General features: G+C 35.6%; 1 protein-coding gene across 1 annotated transcript in view; it reads right to left on the bottom strand.

Annotated features, from left to right (window-relative positions):
• Window positions 1–21,333, bottom strand: part of LOC135363188 (uncharacterized) — a 52,251-nt gene that overhangs the window by 13,015 nt on the left and 17,903 nt on the right. Inside the window, 1 exon segment of the mRNA XM_064583867.1 lies at window positions 8,294–8,345. Within this exon segment, the coding sequence (XP_064439937.1) occupies window positions 8,294–8,345 (52 nt within the window).

The raw sequence follows: 21,333 nt of genomic DNA, 5'->3' as shown, positions 1-21,333 counted from the left end.
TTGAGAAATTGGGTTAGGCTTAAAGGGATGAGCCGCGGCCTTTTTTGTCCTGTGTTTTTGTCTATCCTGGGCTCAGCCTATTTCCACCCAGTTCCGCTGTGAGGCAGTCTGGAGCGGCAGGGACTGCAGTCGAACTTAGGCCTGGTCTACCCCGCGCGTACGCTGCACCCACAGACGCCGATGAGGAATAAGATCTCATTCATCAAAAAGGCCCACGTACCCTGAAGAACTTTTCAGGGAATTTTGACTCACAAACTCATTGACTTCCTGTTAGGATGAGAAGTACTAAAGGGCACAATTACTGTTCATGTCAATTACGGAACAACTTTATTCTTAAAGCAGCTAGAAAAATTATTTGTAAAATGAAGTCTCAAAAACTATGTACCAGCTATACTATTGAATTATATGAGAAATGCATTCGTGTTTTATTTTTCTATTAACAAATTACCACAAATTAATGGTTTAAAATAACACCCATTCATTATCTTAGTCATGTAGATCAGGAGTTCCTATGATATAGCTGGATGCTCTGCTTAAGAGTCTCCCATGGTTGAAATAAAGGTGTCTGCAAGTGGAATCTCATCGAAGATCTGGGGTTCTCTTCCAAGCCCCTTGGTTGTTGGCAGAATTAATATCCTTGTTTCTTGGACTGAGGTGGTTTTGCTAGTTGTTGGCCAGAGGCAAATTTTGTGCCTTTGCCAGGTAGTTCTTCCATAGGCCTTCTCATACTTTCAGTCTCTCAGACTTGATGGAGATCCCTTTTAAGGATTCATCTGATTAGGTTAGACCTAGTCAGATAATTTCCTCTTTGATGAATTTAATCCGGGAAGTGATATCCCATCATATTCACAGGTTCTGGCCACACTCAAGCAGAGGAGATTATTTATATAAGATGTGCTCCTTAGAGGCCATGGATTTTGTGGCCATCTTAGAATGCTGCTTATGACAGTGTTACATATCAGATTTTGATCAGTTTGAAGAGTAAAACATAGGTAATAGGCCGAGTAATCCTAAAATATTTTCCTTACATCCTTTAGTCTCTTGTACCTGTGTGTTTGTGTGTTTGAATCACCATCTTTTCACTCCTTCCATCAGGAACTTAGCATCAGAATTCTGGCATCACACTGGTAGAGCATGATGCCCACCTTACTACAAATAAAAATTGTTTCTCTTTCTAAGGAACTTTATGTCAGTACAGAGCACTTCAGGAAAGACTTTCTTCAGTTTCATGGTAATATAGTTTTGAAATTACCTGAAGATACAAATAATTGTTAGTATAATTTTGGAGATTCTAGAGCTTAAAAGGCTGGCAAAATAGATGTTTTCCATATATAGAAGTATTAAATATTTTTTTTGTGCTCTGTGAGATGTAAGAAATAATTATGTTTAGAAGACCAAGTCTGTACTTTTTGAGGAGTTTGTAATCTAGTTTTGTTTAAATATGCATACTTGAGGGGCGCCTGGGTTGCTCAGTCTTCAGCGTCTGCCTTCGGCTCAGGTCATGATCCCAGGGTCCTGGGATGGGAACCCCATTGGGCTTCCTGCTCAGCGGGGGGCCTGCCTCTTCCTTTCCCACTCCCCCTGCTTGTGTTCCTGCTCTCACTCTCTCTCTGTCAAATAAATAAAATCTTTAAAAAAATAAATAAATATGCATACTTGAAAAAAAGAAAAATTGAAGTCTCATAATTTGGCCTTATCTGGCTTCTGCCTAACTCTTCGGCTGCCTTTCAGATTACTTTCCTAATCTGCCCGTTCCTTTAGTCATTTTTCCACCTCAGGGCTTTTCGTAATGTGCTTTTTTCTGCCTAGAAATTTCTATCCATTCAAATTGCTAATTATATTTATACTTTTTTTTTTTACTTAAATGTAACTGTATTCTAGAAATTTTCTTTGACCTCTCGGACTATAAAATCCTGCCCTATGCATTCTCATAGCATCTCAGAACACTATTTCAGAGCATTGTTTTCATTCTTACAATGAAAACAATGACATTGTAATAATTACGTCATGATTTGTGTTATATCTTCCTTGTCACCATGGAGGATCCATGATGACAGTGGCTAGTCCAACAATATTTGTTGAATGAATGATCATTTGAATACTTGCCTAGGAAAATTTCATGGAAGAACCCAAGACATTTTCAAATTGGAGAGCAGGTTGGATGGATGAGGTGAGGCCACATTTTGGGAGCTTTGAATATCCATCTGAAATAAGTTGGACGTACCAGGGATTTCTAGGCTCTTAGAATTGACATAATTAAAGGGGTATTTTTTTCAAGTGTAAATTCAGTAGTGGTTGTAGAATGGATCGTATATAGGACGGTCTCGAGTGGTGGTCCTCAAACTTGAGAGTGTGAAAGAATCACTTGGGTATTTTGCTATATGTAGATTCCTGACTTTTATTCTCCCTTCTCCAAATCTAATTCAGTCCAGTACCATAGCCACTAGCCACAGGTGGCTCTTAGGCACTTGAAATGTGCTTGTCTGAACTGAGATATGCTACAAGTATAAGAATACCAGATTTCAAAGACTTAGTATAAAAAAAAAAGAATGTAAAGTATCACAGTGATATGTCTTTCAATCGATTACATATTGAAATGATATTTTCACATGTATTGGATTTATTTCACTTGTTTCATTTTAGTTTTTTAATCTGACTACAAGAACATTTAAAATTACATGTGTGACTCATGTGAGATTTCTGTTGGACAGTGCTGGTCTACTTTATGGGGTCTAGGAGATGACATGTTTTAACCAGCATCCCAAATGATCCTTACATTACTTTTAGAAAAGCATTAGACCATAATGGATATTTTAGTATTGCAGGCCCAGGAGGGCCTAGGAGGTTGAGAACCTGGACTAGATGGATGCCAAAGAGTTGGAATAATGAATCATGGAACACTACATCAAAAACTAAAAAAAAAAAAAAAAGAAGGTATACATATACATATGTATATATATGAGAGCAAGCTATTTGGAGGCAAGAATTGAATCGATGACTTAAAAGGGAGAAGAATGTACTGGTAGTACAGATAAATCCAAGGTGGCAAGCCTGCACTACAGGCTAGTGTTGGTGAAGTCTATGGGTATGTTAGGAAGAACTGCCCAAACTCAGCCTATTTTATTTCTTACTTATCACATAAACACTTAAGTTTCCAGAAGCTTTGGAGAGATGTCTTTCCTATTAATTTTAATTGCTCCATTCGACATTGACCTATCTTATCTAAACCATCTTATCTTTATAGAATGTTTTTTAGAAACTTGTTTTCAGTTACTTGAGTTTAGATTTATTTATAATTCAGTGAAGTCCTTCTAATATTTGGGGGAAAGCTATTTGGACAGTGAGAAGTATAAATATAAATTAAGATTTATTTCTGAAGAAAATTCAAGCAGAGAGCATAACCAAACAAACCCATATCACCAAAAGAGATAACTATGAAAAAGTGTGTCATAAACAGGCTTAAATTCAATATTAGGATGCTAAAACCAGAAATGAAAATTTCTAAAGCTAGAATCAAATGGAATTTTAGACTGAAAGTAACTTAATTAATGACTTAGTAGAACAATCTTATAGTTGAGGAAACTGAGGTCCTGAGTGGATACATGGTTAGTCTAAGATTCAATATCTAGTTAGAAGATTTAATAGTAGAATCTAGAGTTTCTGACTTAGTCTCTTGTTGAATTTTATCAATTTGAAGACATGCTAATTAATGCTCTTGTTTTTAAAAAATCAACTGATTTTAGATTAAGGTTTTTTTTTTTTTTTAAGATTTATTTATTTATTTTAGAGAGAGAGAGAGGAGCATGAGTGGGAAGGGAAGAGGGAGAGGGACAGAGAATCTCAAGCAGACTCTATGCTGAGCGAGGAGCCCCACATGGGGCTCAGTCCCAGGATCCTAAGATCATGATCTGAGCCAAAACCAAGTGTTGGACCCCTAACTGACTAAGCTACCCAGGTGCCCCAAGATTAAGGGTTTTTATTCAATAAACTGTACATATAACTTGTCAAGAAAACGGCAGTTACAATCCATAATGCATTTTATGTTAATACACAAATTGTTTCAACTGCGCCAGAAGATGGCGCTATTTACACGTGAAATAATACCTTTCAAAAATTCAGTGCATATGTTTCAATTTGTGCTTCAGTTCAAAGTAAAATTAAGGGAAAATGTCTTTAGTGGCTTCTAAGGTATCGGTATATGTGAAATACATCAGAATGAAAGATTGTTCATGATATACTACAGAATTCATATATTATAAACATTTAGTATATGGATGCTCACTATATTTACACTTAATTTACATATTGTTTTTTACATGGAAAAAGGAAACATTTTAGGTAGTTGAATCATTATTCTTGCAGACTTACGAAAGTTTTCCTTCAGATCACTAGGTGTTATTTTATTCTTGAGGCCAACATCTTGACATAAAGCAGTTTGTTCTAAATCTGTTAAAGCAGAGGGATAGTTTATGATAATTTTAATAAGGTGCATTTACTAAATTTTGAAAAAAATTACTGTGCACATAGGTAATAAATTAATTATTAATTATGTCAGTTTGCAGAATTTGCTTTTTTCTTTTAAAAAAAAGGATGTTGTCATAAAGACCTATTTTCCTCACATACTTTCCCGCTAAGGACTTTCTTTGATTGTTGGTCCACATGTTCAAAAAGATAGCACAACACATTTGAATCATGACATTGTATTAATAAGCAATGGCTTAATAGAGTGAACAAATATAACCCCATACTGGTGTAATTTATAATTTTTAATGATCCAGTTGATATACAGGATATTATAATCTTTTCTTTAGTAAAAATTGAGAAAATATTATTGAGAACCAAATATTATTGAGAACATAGTAATAATTCCATAAGTTCTTATAATGAAAAATATGGGCTGTTTCTTATCAGAAAGTATTACTGTGTTTTGTTATGATTTTGTTTTGATATTATAATTCTCTTATGATAATGGCATATAATCACTTAGAAGTCTTTTCATGGCTCAACCAGGATTAGGTGTCAAAGGTATAATTTTAAAGGCAGGTGATAGTCTTATGCATAGTTAATCCCCAGACTGATGGAATGTGTGTGTGTGTGTGTGTGTGTGTGTAACATATATATGAAGAATGGGTTCTGCAATCAGTTGGATTTGACAGCACGGTGTATTTTGAAATGTAATTGAAGCTCAAAACAACTTAGAACAGTTTCAGGTACAGAAACTATCAACACAAAGCCTCTATGAAGAATGAAAAAGCCATGGTTGCTATGAAATTAATAAAAATAGATTGAATTTCTTAAATGATTTTATAATTATATATTAAATCTCATCAAACATTCTATGCCTATCATACATTTTTTGTTTGTTGTTTCTGAATATTCTGTATATAGGGTTATTTTTATTATTGCCCATATGTAAGTAAAGGTGAATTAGTTCTGCTAAATCTGTCAACTAATAATTAGACCAAAATTGTATCTGAGTGAATAGAAAGATATTTTTTGAGGAGTTCTACAGACAAAATAAAATAAACCATAAATTTGGGTCTTTCTCAAATATTTGTGAATACCAACTTATAAAACACTCATGAGAAGACAAAGCTTTGTGAAAACATGGAAAATCACTTTACTTTAAATTTATATTTTTCTATTTAGATAAACTTGGTTCTGTCAACTGGAACTGTTCTCTTATAAGCTGCCTTGTGTTTATAGCTCATTCAAACAATATAGTAGTCAAGCCATATTTATCAGGTTACAGATCAGTCATGCACGTTAATTCTATTATTTCTGCTGGGATTTCCCACTTAAAAATTGATGATGACAGTGGTTTTTATTCTTGAGTAATGTACATAGTCTGTTTAACATCAACTGACAACAAAACGTCTTACTGAACCCTAGAGTTTTTGGTTTAGTGTTGGAGATCAAGTGGATTAAAAAATAAATGGTATCTTTTTATTATTGCTTAGTTTCGGTATAGTTGTAAATAAAGATGCTAACTTTTCACACTGAAATAGATGGCAATTATCTGTTGTAAGGCTGTCTTTTGGATGATCCAGAATATACCTTTTTAAGCCCGTGTTACATTCATATCAAAAGGAGACTTGAAATGAAGTTTCATTAATTTGTTTATCTCCAAGAATATTCTTGCAGACCCTTGTCTGAGAAACAGCAGGCCGTAGCATTCAGATATTCAAAATGTATTCACAGAATTTGGATATTCTTAAAAGTGAGGTGTGGTTATGAGTTTGTATAATTAAGAGTTATTGATGAGATGGGTTCCTTTTGGGGTTTGGAATTTTACATTAAGATTCTTATTAAATTTGAGTTATCTTTAGTTTCCATTGAATTAATAAGAAATTATAATATTTAACTCCTAAAGGCAGCCGAATATACTACTGTAACACTGTTAAGCGTCTTAGGGACTTAAAAAGTTCTGTGCTGCTCTCAGATGGCTGCCTGCCTGAGGAAAAAGATCAGGAGTGTGGGAAGGGCAGGCCATTACTTAATGCCTCAGGTCCCCCTGGACCTTGACGGAAGGTTATTTGAAGGACCCTGGAAATGTGTATACACCTTCCTCTTTTCTTTCTCAAAGATCTTGTTTAAAATAGTGTATCCCATTAGGAATAGAAAAAATGATGAATATACACCAATATAGGTTTATTTATCTCTAAATTATAAACTTTTCCAGACTATTAGGTACATGTAGTATATACTATATATTTATATATATTTAAAATATATAGGTATTTCAAATGTTATATTTTATATATGTTATATTTAAACATAATAAATATGTATATATTTAAAACATACACAAGTTAGAAATTAAAGAAAGATGAGATGAATGTTTCTTTCGTTTTTTTTTTTTTTTAATTTATTTATTTGAGAGAGAGAGAATGAGAGAGAGCACATGAAAGGGGGGAGGGTCAGAGGGAGAAGCAGACTCCCGGCCGAGCAGGGAGCCCGATGCGGGGCTCGATCCAGGGACTCCAGGATCATGGCCTGAGCCGAAGGCAGTCGCCCAACCAACTGAGCCACCCAGGCGCCCGAGATGAATGTTTCTTTTAAAAATGATACTTGTTGGAGCACCTGGGTGGCCCAGTAGGCTAAGCGTCTGACTCTTGGTTTCAGTTCAGGTCATGATCTCAGGGTTGTGAGATCGAGCCCCCACCTCTGGCTCTGAGCTCAGCTCAGCTCTGAGTCTGCTCCAGATTCTCTCTCCCTCTCCAGTCTCTCCCACTCTGTTCCTCCCCCCCACTCAGGCTCGCTCTCTTTCTCTCTAGAATAAATAAATAAAATCTTTAAAAATGATTCTTGTTATATCACTAGAAAATAATTTATTTTTATGTTCACTAAATGTATTAATAACTATTAAAATTTATGTGGTTAATATGCCTCATTTTAAAAAAAATTTGGTTTAATTATTTGTAAATGATTTAAAAGTCTGATACTGAGTTCAGTTTATTTTAATACTTGGGAGTTTTTTGGTTTGTTTTTGAAGTTTTTGTTTTTAGGAGGATACAAATGGAAGAAGTCCATTAATGACTTATTTATTTATATTTATCTGTATTTTTATAGTTTTAACAAATGGATCTAAAACCAAAGATTTAAGCAGTTTTCGCCCATTTCTTAAAAATATGAAAACACATCTTTCTATTAGTTTGGAATTAATTGTTCCCATCTTTTAATTGCCTTTGGAACTAATTTGTAATTTAGAAAAATTACAAATGGATTAGAAAAATTTGTTTCCAAGGTTTGTTTTCAATTGTACAGATGAAGTTTTTTTTAAAAAAATAATCGATACAAACATGCTGTCTCAGCAGCATGACTGTCTTTTGAAAAACATTTGCTCATTCATTTAAAAAAGTCACTTTTCCTTTTTAAGAACATATTGAGTGTTAATTTTTCTGAAATTCTTCTTAGATAGCACAGTACCGAGTGTTGCCTACATAGAGAAAGGGTGAGTAAATTTGAAACAGTTGACCTTCATTTCCTCAATCTACCAACAGTGACCTGTAACTTTCTGATAGGGTGCTGGTGTCAATCTATTTGTTACATTTTAGTACAGTTTAGTGTATTTTCTTAGATTAAAAAATCAATATAAGTAGACATTCTAACAGTTCTTCTTATACCCCCAAGGGACTATTTTGTGCACATATTCCACTTTGGAAACCATTAGTTAAAAGTATGTTTACAGGAAGGATAAGGTACCCTGAGTTGGGGACAGTAGTGTTCCCTCCTTGCCCCCCCTCTCAGGTACACATGGAATAGACAAATGTAGCTTGGATGACTGACTTGCCTGTGTGGAATGTGAGCTCTCATTCTCCATGCCAGCTTCTGCCAGATCAATCCTGTGAGGAAAAGACATGATTTTTATTGGGAAAAGGTGCCCCAGACTTTTGAACACCATTCATTTTCCACTTAAACCTGCTGAAGGCACAGAATAAAAACCCTCTTCGGAGTTTCAACAGATTCTTATATGGTAAAAGTCCACTTGGAACACATGAAAAAACTTTACTACTTGTAGCATAGAGGTGGAAGGTCATGGCATTGTCTAAGGAAGCAACAATGTCCAACCAATCTACCAGAAGCAGAGTTCACAGGCACATGTGCAAGTAAAAGGTGTCAGCCTCGCATGTTCTAGAGAAATATTTTAGAGGTGGAATATCTGGACAATTTAAGAAGAATTCTGTAAGGATATTTTTTCCCTCACCTGTAAAATGGAGGTAACGATAATACTTGTGACAAAATTTTTGTGAGGATTACAGGAGATAATACAACTGAAGCTTTGGTTTATTGTTAATATATTATTCTTGTTATTGCTATATTCTTGTTATTATAAATTATTGTTATTATTATTTAGATAGCTTTTCTTCCACTTTCCCAAGTACCTTTCCTGAGTCTGATACATGTGTAGTCTAGGATAACTAGAGGAGTCCTCAGGTAACGCAACTTCAGGAAAAAGATGAGGACAGACCCTGTCTTACCACTATGGTAAACAAAATACAATTATAATAGCTAGCATTTATTGAGCACTTCCTTTCTGCCAGACACTCTTCCAAGTGCTTTATGTGAATCTACTGACTTAATCCTTTCACAAGCACACAAGTTACGTACTTTAATTACCTGTGTTTTATAGCTAAGAAAACTAACTTATAGAAGGAAGTTGAATCATTTATCCAAGATCACCCAACTCAGAGAACTGAAGTCAAGTCCAAGCAATCCAGATGGTAGCAGGATATGAATCCTGTAAGTATGAAAGGTCTGGCTATATTTTAGATAATCTATCATGAGGTGATGCATAGTGGGTCCTTATGTCCTGTCCCTCCCTCCATTCTTGATGTGAAATATTAAGTGAAGTGAGGAATCACCTTCAGTTTCTCAGTGGAGGAGGAGGCAAGATAGGGGAGCGGGGGAGGGCAAAGATACGCAGACAAGAAAAAAGGGTTGGAAAGATTCTGGGGGCAGCCATTGTGCGGAATGGGAAGAGAATTCAACCAAGAAGAAATAATAGTACAGAGCATTGTTCCTCGATAGATGTTTACTGAGTACTATTTATCTCATGATGTGGAGGTATATGGATGCAAAAAAACAGCCTTTCTTTTCCAGGCAAATGCAGCTGGGGACCCAATATACCAAAACAGCTGCAAAGAAGGAGGGATAAGATAACAGCCAAGTGAATGTATGCAGTAAATGCAAAATGAATTCAAAAACAACTATGGGAATGTGTCTTGGAGGACATTGCAGTACTTGAAGAGTGTTTAGAACTTTAGCAGGCAAAGATGGGTGGCTGTTAGGGAAGGTTAAATTGAGAACAATTAAGTCTGGTGTGGGTCATAAAGAAAAGGTAGGACAATAACCTTTTTGGATGTAGACATAAAGGTAGGACATTACAGGCACAGAACTTAACATCAATAGACCAAAAGTATGGAAGCACCAAACCAGATCACTTTTACCCACGACACAGTCTTGATGTAATTAGATCACATCTGGGTCCTTTTTCTAGAGAGCCTTTGTGTGGCAGGCTGAAAAGTTGGGACTTCTCCCAGGAGACATGAGGAAGCCATTGAAAGTTTGGGAACTTTGGAAGAATTTAATTATAGTGATGTTTTAGTAACATGATGGTAGCTGACATGAATTACAGGTTGGAAAGCTATGTAACAGTCCAGGCAAGAAGCACTCAAGACTGTTTCTTCACTGTTTAAATTGCAGCACGTGCTGTAATCATCAGGAGAATCCTTCCTTTGGCCTCATTATCATAGATTCATCAGTTTCCCCCCTTTTCTCCCTATCTTTGGTGTCTTTGATTTCTGGTTCTTTAATTCCTCCAAATTTTTACTCTTCTTCTTAGCTCCTACCCTTTCCTCTTGGCCTTGTTAACTTGTCTTCCACTGCTCTATGTGTCTGAGCTGTTCTGCTCTGATCTGACTCGATTCAGAGAGTAGGCCTGCACATTTCAGCCCCACCACAGAGATTTCAATCAACTGAGGCCCTAACTCACTCCATTCCTTATGTTACTGCCATATCCCATAATATTTGCTTAGCTGTAATGGTTACTAATGTTTGATGTCATTTTATTATTTAAATTCAGTAAAATATTTCTGCCTTTTTTTCATGGGATTATGACAGAGGAGCATGTTAAACTGTGTTTGTGAATAGAAGATAAGGATAGTAGCTCTAGTAACCCTGTATGTTTCTTATCATTAAGTTTTCACATAATTTTATTCAAATTTGAAAGTCTTTAAAATTAAAGACAGAAAATCATATACATTAACTTGATGTTCCCCTTAAAATACTAAAATATTGCCATTGGTTTCTATTGGTTACATTGTTTTTCTATTTAAGAAATTATCAGTTTCCGCCTTCTCTTACAGTGACTTAGTATCCAAAACATAGTGAACATTTAACTATATGAGGTGAAAATATATTAAAAAAAAAAAAAGAATGAAAATGAATAGAAAGAAGTCTTGAATCTAGAATATGGATATATCTACACACATACACAATATGTCCCTATGCCATTTGAATCCATAATAACCTTCCTTTAAAAGCATCATTGCAGGGGCGCCTGGGTGGCTCAGTTGGTTAAGCGACTGCCTTCGGCTCAGGTCATGATTCTGGAGTCCCGCATCGGGCTCCCTGCTGGGCAGGGAGTCTGCTTCTCCCTCTGATCCTCCCACCTCTCATGTGCTCTCTCTCTATCTCATTCACTCTCAAATAAATAAATAAAATCTTTAAAAAATAAAAATAAAAAAAATAAAAGCATCATTGCAGTAGTTTCTAAGTATCTCAAAATTATTTTTAAGTTAAGGCTTTAGGAAAGTAGTAATTTTGAGTAATTAATGCTTAATACAAATGTACCAAAGGCAATAAGATCAACTTTTTAATTATGAGATATTTTATAAATGATTCAGTCCTACACTTCTGCTTGCACAATTCCACATGAAACCTTTTTTCTTCTTTTTTTTTTTTTCAGTGGAAGAGGACAATCAAACTTGGTTTTATCTTGAGAGCTCAAGAAAGGGTAAAAAATGGGTAGCAAGAAGTCTTTTTTGTGGAAAATGAATCCATTTTGAAGTTCAATGGGAAGAAGCAATTTTTGAATTTTGTATAGAAAATTTATCTAACTTCATAATTAACTTGATTATTTGATTTATTATGTAAACAAAGTATAATGTTTCTTAAAGCCTACAAATAACCACTTTTTCTAACCATGAAAGATTAAGTGAAAACAAAGGGAGTGAACAAAAATGGGAGGGGGTCACAGATCTGTATCTGCATGGAGGAAGAGGGCAGTACTTTGGGGGAGTGCAATTTACATGAGCATCTGGGTCTTTTGTCATGTTTTGGATGGATGACCTGAGTCTGATATATTGGTGAATAGCATTAAGAAAGGTCTGGTTGTCAAAGGCTAGAAAGAAAAATGCAATTAGCCACAGCAATGAGGTGATGTCTGTGTTTGGGGGAAAAAACTGACACCTAACTGGCAATAGAAAACACTGAAATGATAACATCAGTAGAAGGCCAGATTGTGTGTGTGTGTGTGTGTGTGTGTATCTATTATATAATGATCTTAACTCAGTAGGATAGGACAAAATTGTCATTTTTTGGTACTATTTGGCTTATGTGATGAAAGTGAATGTGTACCTGTTACCAAAGAAATGACATGAACTCAATGCATTTCTCACTCATAACACACTGATTTCACCAACCTGACATTCGCAATACTGTTTGTTTCTATTAAAGAAAATTAGAAATAAATAAAAGTGCACTTGGAGTCTAAAAGAAGTTTGCTCTTTTTCGGTCTAATTTTTTTTTTCTTTATAAACCATGCCATCCATAGTAGAGAAGCATATCTAATCTCCCAATTAGGTCAGGCCCCAGGATAATCAATCTCTTTAACAGCAGATGCCTTGTTTTAGCAAATGAATGCTTGGTTTCAAAAGCAGTTTTGTGTTGAGAGAGGAGTGCAGTTGGCACGGGTGATTAGAACTCTTTTAAACCCTATAAAAAGCTTCTGTAGATTGTTTTATGCCCACACTTTGTGAACTGAAGTAAATGTTGTATATCTCCATCTTAAAATGAACATGGTGGGGACTTTATACAGTCTGTGAGAACATCTACATGCATATAAATGGAATTATTTGAAGTCCAACATTTTTATGGCCATTTGAATTAAACTGTGATTTCAATAACATCTAAAACTAGTGAATATGTTTTTAGTAAGTGCTCTTCATGTTAATTAAATATACTCCTTAACTAGTATAACTTAATTATTAGGTTAGCATTTTTTAAACTGAAAATACAATGGCAAGTTAACACGATTCTTACATTTATTGTTTGGCCTACATTTACATTAGTCTGTAAATGCCTTTCTTCGTGTCTGATGCCTTTTCAGTTCATAGTCACATCCATGTGTAAATGAGCAGTGTGCAAGCCAACTTTGAAATCAAGAAGAAATCATTTAACAGTAAAGTTTATAAACTGTATATTAAGTCAAAACTATAGATTGACTTTATTTTGCTCAAAACAACTCATTTAATATATGATAGACTGAAATATAGTGACATACCTTTCACTGTGGTATAACAAAAAAATCTCTAAGACTTCAGTAAATTATTTCAGATAATATTGTTCAAAATCTGATTGCTGGAACTCATCAGTAAGGCCTGAATGTGATACATAAAATAATTCAGAAGGCCACAGGAGTATGTATTTCCTTTTTTAAGAGAGTAGTCACATAATTAAAAGCATTGAGTTGAAACATTTGCAAGGTAGTTAAGAAAAAAAAGCATTCACCTGCATATTTGGGATGTTCTCATTTCAACTTTATTGTATAATGGTTTATTGTATAATGGTCAGTTCTACCAGTTTTTCTCCCCTCTTAAAAATTGTTTCAATCATGCCTAATCTGTGGAAAGTTAATATTTTCCATAGTGAAGGTGGATAGGACATCTGAGGAAAAATTAAAAGCAGATGGCCTTTAATTTAAGAAACATTTGATACTAATTACTTCCTACTTTCACATGACTTAAATGTCGGTGAGTGTATAGGATTACATTACTTTTTTAAGAAAGGTTTTAAGGCTAATTTTGGTAGATAAGGTAGAGATCCAGTGAGATGAGATTTTTAAAATACAGGCATTCTTTTTTTTTTTTTTTTTTTAAATACAGGCCTTCTTAATAATACCAAATACCAGAACAGAACTGTGACAATTTACTTGTGCTTATTCTAACTCATAATAGCATTTTAATATGATTAGTAGAATGGCTTCTGCGTATTAAGATCCCTAAAGTTTTTAACTGGAAAACAGTTTAATGACCAATCTGTTACTCAGCTATATTTTTTTATTTTTTAGAAGATTTTATTTATTTATTTGTCAGAGAGAGAGAAAATGAGTTCTTAGAGGGAGAAACAGGCTCCCGCTGAGCAGGGAGCCTGACGTGGGGCTTGATACCAGGACCCTGGGATTATGACTTTAGCCGAAAGCAGATGCTTAACCAACTGAGCCACCCAGTCATTTCAACTCAGCTATATTTTAGATTTAAAACTTCATTTTATTGCTGTAGCATGTAAAGCAGTTTACATTTGATTTAGTGGAATTAACACTTAGCTTTATATGATAGCTTTCTTAGACCCCAATGATTTTCAGAATCCAGAGATTTCCAAGCTGAAACTTTTTCTGATCATAGAGCTTTCGTAGCTAAGTGTATACATGGATTATTTCTTCCTTAGACATGCACACACATTCACGCGCACACACAAACACTATAATATAAAAAAAAAAAAACGTCAGAAAGAAAACATACCAAAATGTTAACACTATCTTTGGGTGATGGATAAATTTGGGGTTATTTATAGAATTGGCTTCCATTTTTAATGACTTTTTTTATACTTAGGAAGAAATGTAACTATTTTCAGTTTCAAATAACAGACATATTAGGATCCCAGCATAGGTAGTGTATAGTTTGACCATGATTTTCTCCGGTCCTCTGAAATCTCTGCAAGGGCAAATACCTGCAAGGGCAAGTACTCTGTTCTTTCCTTGGCACTACCACTTTGGCCGTGATGTTGAAGCAAACCACTCCGTGAAAGTTACAGTTTAATTCCAAAATGGAAGAAGTAGGTTGTGTTTAAAGCATCCCTGGAATGATCCAAAATAACAACTAGTAACCATGGTAAACAGGAATTGTACCTATTCAGGATCTCAGGAGCACTTTGCAGTTCTATTATTGAAGACCCCCAAAGACATTTTGTTGATATTATATCTATGGGTATTTATCACATTAGATATTAAATCTGAGCTATTTTTGAAATATGTATTAATTCATTTAAAATATCCATTTAATTCATTTAAAAATAACAGTGAATACGCGTTACATGTTAACACACATAATATAGTTTCTTGAAAACAAAGTAAAATATATTGAGAAGAACGGCACTATTTTCCATTTTTGTAAATGTCTTTTATGTATGTCTTAGCAGAAGACCGTTAGATTCTCTAACCCGCTTCTACATTCAATTTCTTAGAGTGTGGTATTTTGATTGAAGTATATGAAGAAAACTCGGCTTCATACAAATGTACAGGAGGAAAAGGGAGGGACATTTTACTAATTTTTTCAGATAAATGTGGGTATTCTTCTTTAATATTACTCCAAATCTCCACAAGTACTAGTTTGTTGAAGATCCCATGCAATGTGAAATCTGAAACTATATCAACAAACTTTTAATACCTTTGAAACTAGCCCCAAGAAGATTTCTAAAAGGAGTCTAATTTTTGCTTTAAAAAAATAAATTGTAATGTTGCAACAATAATAACACAACCCCAAGGTTAAGAGGGTAACATTTTAATATGCACCAAAGTTGTTTCCTAACAAACACTGCTCACATTTCTGAACCTGATTTCTTTTCTTTTTTTTTTTTTTTTAGATTCTATTTATTTGTCAGAGAGAGAGAGTGAGCACACAAGCAGGGGGAGCAGCAGACACAGAGAAGCAGGCTCCCCGCTGAGCAAGGAACCTGATTCAGGGCTCCATCCCAGGACCTTGGGATCATGACCAGAGCTAAAGGCAGACACTTGACCAACTGAGCCACACAGGCATCCCTGAACCTGATTTCTTAATTCTTTAGGTGAATCAACTTTCACGTTTACTTTTATTGCATGGATGAGGTCTTAATGCCTTCGCTTTTTATCTTTTTTTGAGATAACTTTATCTCTATGTATTAAACAGATATGAGCTGCATGGGAATATCAATAAATGTTTGATCAATGGTTGTTGGCATGGTGATCTACTTTCCCAGATTTCTGTCTTCACAGTCAGTATACAAGAAAATAATTTCCAAATAAAACCTTTGCTTGAGCCCTGAGAACCAAAATATTGATTTCCAAAAGAAAATATTTGTTTCAGTGGTGAATTTGTATTCCAGAAATCAAAGCCAAACTACACATTTCCTTTTATGGCACTCATATAATATGTCACATATTATTAAAAATAATTTAGAATGTTCCCACACATTGTTTTGATGATGTCTCTTTTCCTTGTAAACATTGGTACAAAATGTTCTAACAATGAACTAATTATAAAAAAAAAAAAATCTTTTTTTTCTTTAATCTTTAAAATCCCTTTTCTTTTAAAATTGATGTCTGTTTGTTTCCACTAGGAAATGCAGATGATACATTTTCATGTTTTGTTTTTTTTTTCAATGATGAAAACAGTAATGTCACTCTTTGCTTGTGAGTCCAATAGCCACGCTAGAGGATTTCTGCAGATGTGGCTATCAATATATTCAAGATCCAAGGAAACCATCTTTTACCTTTCATACTCTCCCAGAATAGATAAGGTTCCCCTATTGTGCAATCTCATTTCTACAGCCTTGGATTTCCACACACTGCGCTCATTGTAGTTGATAATTATTTATTTGTACAATCAGTTGATTTTTTTATGCCTAATTTTAGCTAGGTTTTTATTTTTTTATTTATTTTTATTTTTAATTTTTTATTATGTTCAGTTAGCCAACATATAATACATCATTAGTTTTTGATGTAGTATGCAAAGATTCATGAGTTGTGTATAACACCAGTGCTCATCACAACACGTGCCCCCCTTAATACCCATCACCCTGTTACCCCATTCCCCACCCCCCTCCCTTCTGTAACCCTCAGTTTGTTTCCTGGAGTCCAGAATCTTTCATGGTTTGTCTCTCTCTCTGATTTCTTCCCATTCAGTTTTCCCTCCCTTCCCCTATGGTCCTCTGCACTATTCCTTATGTTCCACATAGGAGTGAAACCATATGATAATTGACTTTCTCTGCTTGACTTATTTCACTTAGCATAATCCCCTCAGTTCCATCCATGAGGCAAATGGTACGTATTCACCCTTTCTGATGGCTGAGTAATATTCCATTGTATATATGCAATCAGTTGATTAATAACTGTTTCTTTCACTACACTGTAAGCTCCAAGAAAGAAGGGTCTGAGCTGGCTTTTCTATTTTCTGCCCAGGACAAGGGCACAGTGTTGGGCACAGGTTAAGAACTCTGGAAAAGCTGCTGAATATATGACTAAATCAATGCTGTTGAACATTTGATGCACTTTAGATTCCCCAGAATATTTTCTTGAACCTTGTATATTTTGAGATTAGCCATCCTTCTTGAATTAGATTTTGTCATAAATCTCAGTTGCTTCTTTCTCACCTCCTTGACTATTCCTTTCTTATCTTCTTTCATGGTTTTATTCCCCTTATGTATATATTTTATTCTCTTTATTTTTTAAGTTTTTACTTAAATTTCAGTTAGCTAACATTCCGTGAATTATTAGTTTCAGGTGTACAATATAGTGGTTCAGCAATTCCATACATCACCCGGTGCTCAGCACGAGTACACTCTTTTCTCCCCATCACCTATTCCCCCCATCCCCCTGCCCCTCTGGGAACCATCAGTTTGTTCTTTATTATCAAGAGTCTGTTCCTTGGTTTGCATGGCTTTTTGTTTTAATTTCTAGCTCCTTAAGGTAAGCAGGAAGTTCTGTATTGTTCCTTACTATTTTTCTCTTTTTACCTACTTTCTCTCAATTAGCCATAACCTCCGTGATTCCCATAGTTAAATGTCCAATCCCAGTCTCTCCCTCAGACTGTGTTTCTGCATTTTCCAGGTATTCTCTGTACATTTCCAACCAGATGTCCATCTTTTTGCAGCTCACAGGCCTAGGACATCTTCCATACTATATCAGTGATCTCTTGTGCTCGCTTTGTGTACCAGGGAAGCACTGCTTTTCCAACTTTTGTGCTGCTTCCATCCGTGCTCTCACCGAGTCCTCTCAGGTCCAAGTTTTCATCCCAAATACCATCACACTAGCTCACGCCTTGACCATCTCATGTCTGTCCTTGTGATAGCCTTTCCACTCCTCCTTCTACATGCTGGTTTTCTGGGCTTTAATATATCCTGCACACTAGTATGGGAGTAGTCTTTCTAAATCACATAATAATTCCTTTTTAAAAACTTTCAGTCTGGGGTGCCTGAATGGCTCTGTCGGTTAAGTGTCTGCCTTTGGCTCAGGTCATGATCCTGGGGTCCTGGGATCGAGTCCCATGTCGGGCTCCCTGCTCAGCGGGGAGTCTGCTTCTCCCTCTGCTCCTCCCCACTGCTCACACTCTCTTTCTCTCAAATAAATAAATAAATAAATAAATAAAATCTAAAAAACAAACAAACAAAAAAAAAAAACCTTTCAGTCTGACACTCTAGGTAGTCATAATTATCATCAAAGAACTCTCCATAACTTTTCCCTCTGTTTCGCTCACCTTCTTCATCATTTATTTGCTGTGTAGGCAACAGAAAGCTCCGGGATGCATTTGCATCTGCTGCTAAAGACTCTTTGACTGGAGTGGACCTTGTGAAAAGATGTAGCTTCCGCCACCCCCACGCATTCTGCAACCACATGGCTCTTATTCCAAGAAGAGTGACTATATACTTGAGTTCCCAGAGCTGGTGACACAGATCTCAGAACCAAACCAGGCCCAGTTAGCAGCCACATGTTAAGGCCATGCCACATGTCTGCCTTTGGACCTTAAAATGAAGGCCTGAAGACTTGACTCAAAAACACTACAAAAGCTGCAAATATTATTACACCCCAAAATGCCTGAAAACACCTAATCCCTGCCTCAGCCACACCTGCAGGGTCAGCCAGAACTGTCAAGAGTCTCAAGTTACCTGCCAGACTCCATGCCCCACCCAGGACCGAAAGCCCACATAGCCCAACACACTAAATCTCCAGCCCTGATCAAAACACTGTGATTTCCGGGGCAATTTTGTCCCCTCCCTCATCCATCTCTTATTTATTTCTCAAGGTCTCCTGCCCATTTACCAAGGTGTTGGAGTTTGACTGGATCACTAAGTACTACTCTTTTGTCCCTACCCTAAGTCTGGAACCAATCCAGAGACAGATGCAGGATTTTGAGAGAAGAAAATAATCACTTAATACATCACTTTTATTAAAGAGAAAGCTGCTTTCTAGAATCAGAGTATTCTAGCATAGTCCTTTTAAATTGAACTCTTAGCCTCTGGATTCCATATGTTCATTGAGTAGTATTTTTACTTTTCTTAACCCCCAAATTCAATGTGTTCTTCTCATAATATAAGCCTTCACTAATTGTTATTTATTCATTAATAAATTATTTATTCATTAATCCACTTTTACCTGGATACAATGACAATTTGGATTTCTTACAATCCATGGCCAAATAGGTATGTGCACCTCCAATTTAGACAGGGTTACCCTTTTGCCACTGGCACAACAAGCCTCCCTCTCAGGGCAGATCCCTTTCTCCATCACAGAGAGCTGACCCCAAGGCAGACTTTCCAAGGTCAGGTTGCCACTGAGAGAGGAATGGCCCATATTGAACCACCCGGTTTGTTCTAAAATTTCCAATCCGGTAAGTCACTCCTTACCTGGTTGGAACAGAAGTCAGAAAGGTTACTGCAGTGGATAAACTTCCATGTGGAACCTGAAACCAGGTAAGTGGAGCTCCCCTCCCAGTAGATATATTCTCTATCCATATGTGAGAGGTAATTTCAGCACCCATCCCCCAATCTTAACTCTGGGTAATTAGCAAAAAAGCAGCTAATTCAGTAGATTAAGCAGTCCGCAGAGGAAAGTACCAGGAACACATCTAGTCTCATCCCTGAACAGAAATGATAATAGATGATGAAGATAACCTACTAGTCAGTGGAAAGGTTCAAATTTAAATAACAGAAGGTTTAGTTAGAAAGGACCAATCAAATTTATTGTTGTTTGACTTTCATTTTGTCTTCTCCAGTTTGAATTACTGAAAAAGAAATGGGAATGACCAGTTAGCATTCCTCATGCCACCAGGAAGCTTCCTGCCAAATTCTGTGGAAGCTAGGTATAACTTGGGGAAAATGTTCTTGTTTTGTTTTATGAGACATCAAGATATCTGTCTTCTATTATTTTTATTCTCTATAGAGATAATTTGAGAAGTGTTGAAGAATGAGAAACATGACAAAAAGAAGAATAACTGATTATATTTGGAAATAAATGTTGCAATTTAAAATACAGTGTGGTACATGATAAGATGTATTGATTTACATTTTTAAATAACTGACTGTGGGATTTGAAGTGATTGTAATATAGGAGGTAGAGAGAAAATTATATTATTGTGACTATAACCCAGTGCATTAAGAGCAAGAAATATCATAAAATTCCAAAATTAATTTGCCATATCGGATATATACAATATTCCTTCCCCCTCTTTTAAATTTGTGTTATTTAATAGATTGCTAATATGCTAGTTTAACTTAATGGGATTCCATTTTACTTCCTTTGTGAGTTTATTAGTTATAACTCTCTGCTATATTATTTTAGTGGTTATTTTAGGGTATATATTATACCTCTTTAACTTCTCACAGCCTACCTGTAAGTGATACTCTAATACTTTACATATAGAATAAGAACTTTAAAGTGTTCTTCCTTTATTTCCCTCTCTGTCTTTGTGGTATTGCTGTCATGCATTTTACTTATACATCCTTTTTTTTTTCCTTTCACTTATACATGTTATTAAGCCCCTTGGACCTTGTTATCATTTTTACTTTCAATAGTTGATTATATTTTTAAAATATTTAAGTAACAAGTTTAAACACTTGGGATGAGAGTGATCTAAGCAAAGCACAAGTGCAAAGTCCTGAAAGGGGAAAAAATCTTGGTGTTATTCAATGTACAGTGTGATGAATACAGTGATGGGGGAGTGTGTCACAAAATGAGATCTCAGATAGAGGCAGGGGCCAAATTATTATGGGCCTGTGGACTTGGGTTACAAAATTTACATTTTATTCTAATTTGGATGCTAAACAGAGGATTTCTATTTTTAAAAGATCATTTGGGGGGACGCTTGGCTGGCTCAGTCAGTAGAACTTGTGACTCTTGATCTCAGAGTTGTAAGTTTGAGGCCCACGTTGGGGATTATGGGAAGACTATACACAACACATATAAAATATAAATATAAATATAAAATATAAATACCATGATGTCCGGCATGTACTGGGCACTCAATAAATAGGAGTTATCATTCTTATCATGTTACTGTAGCCCATCACTGAACTTTCCATGTCCCATGCTCTCTTCACAAACATGTATCTCCACATGGCCACTAGAACTATCTTTATAAGTCACACATGACGTCAGTCCTTTGCTTAAGAAAACCCTCCAGTCCTTCTCATCGGTACACACTTCATGGCACATATGAAGGACATTATTTGTCTTTGCATAGTCATTTCTCACATCATTCTTCTCCCAGTTACGCTTGGCTCTAGAGTAGTACTTCTCAAGTT

This window comes from Mirounga angustirostris, unplaced genomic scaffold, assembly GCF_029215605.1.
Source record: "Mirounga angustirostris isolate CCGP_5_RB_7025 unplaced genomic scaffold, mMirAng1.0.hap1 SCAF_58, whole genome shotgun sequence".
Classification (NCBI taxonomy): Eukaryota; Metazoa; Chordata; class Mammalia; order Carnivora; family Phocidae; genus Mirounga; species Mirounga angustirostris.
The sequence above is the reverse complement of the archived record's forward strand: the minus strand, read 5'-3'. Positions and strand labels throughout refer to the sequence as shown.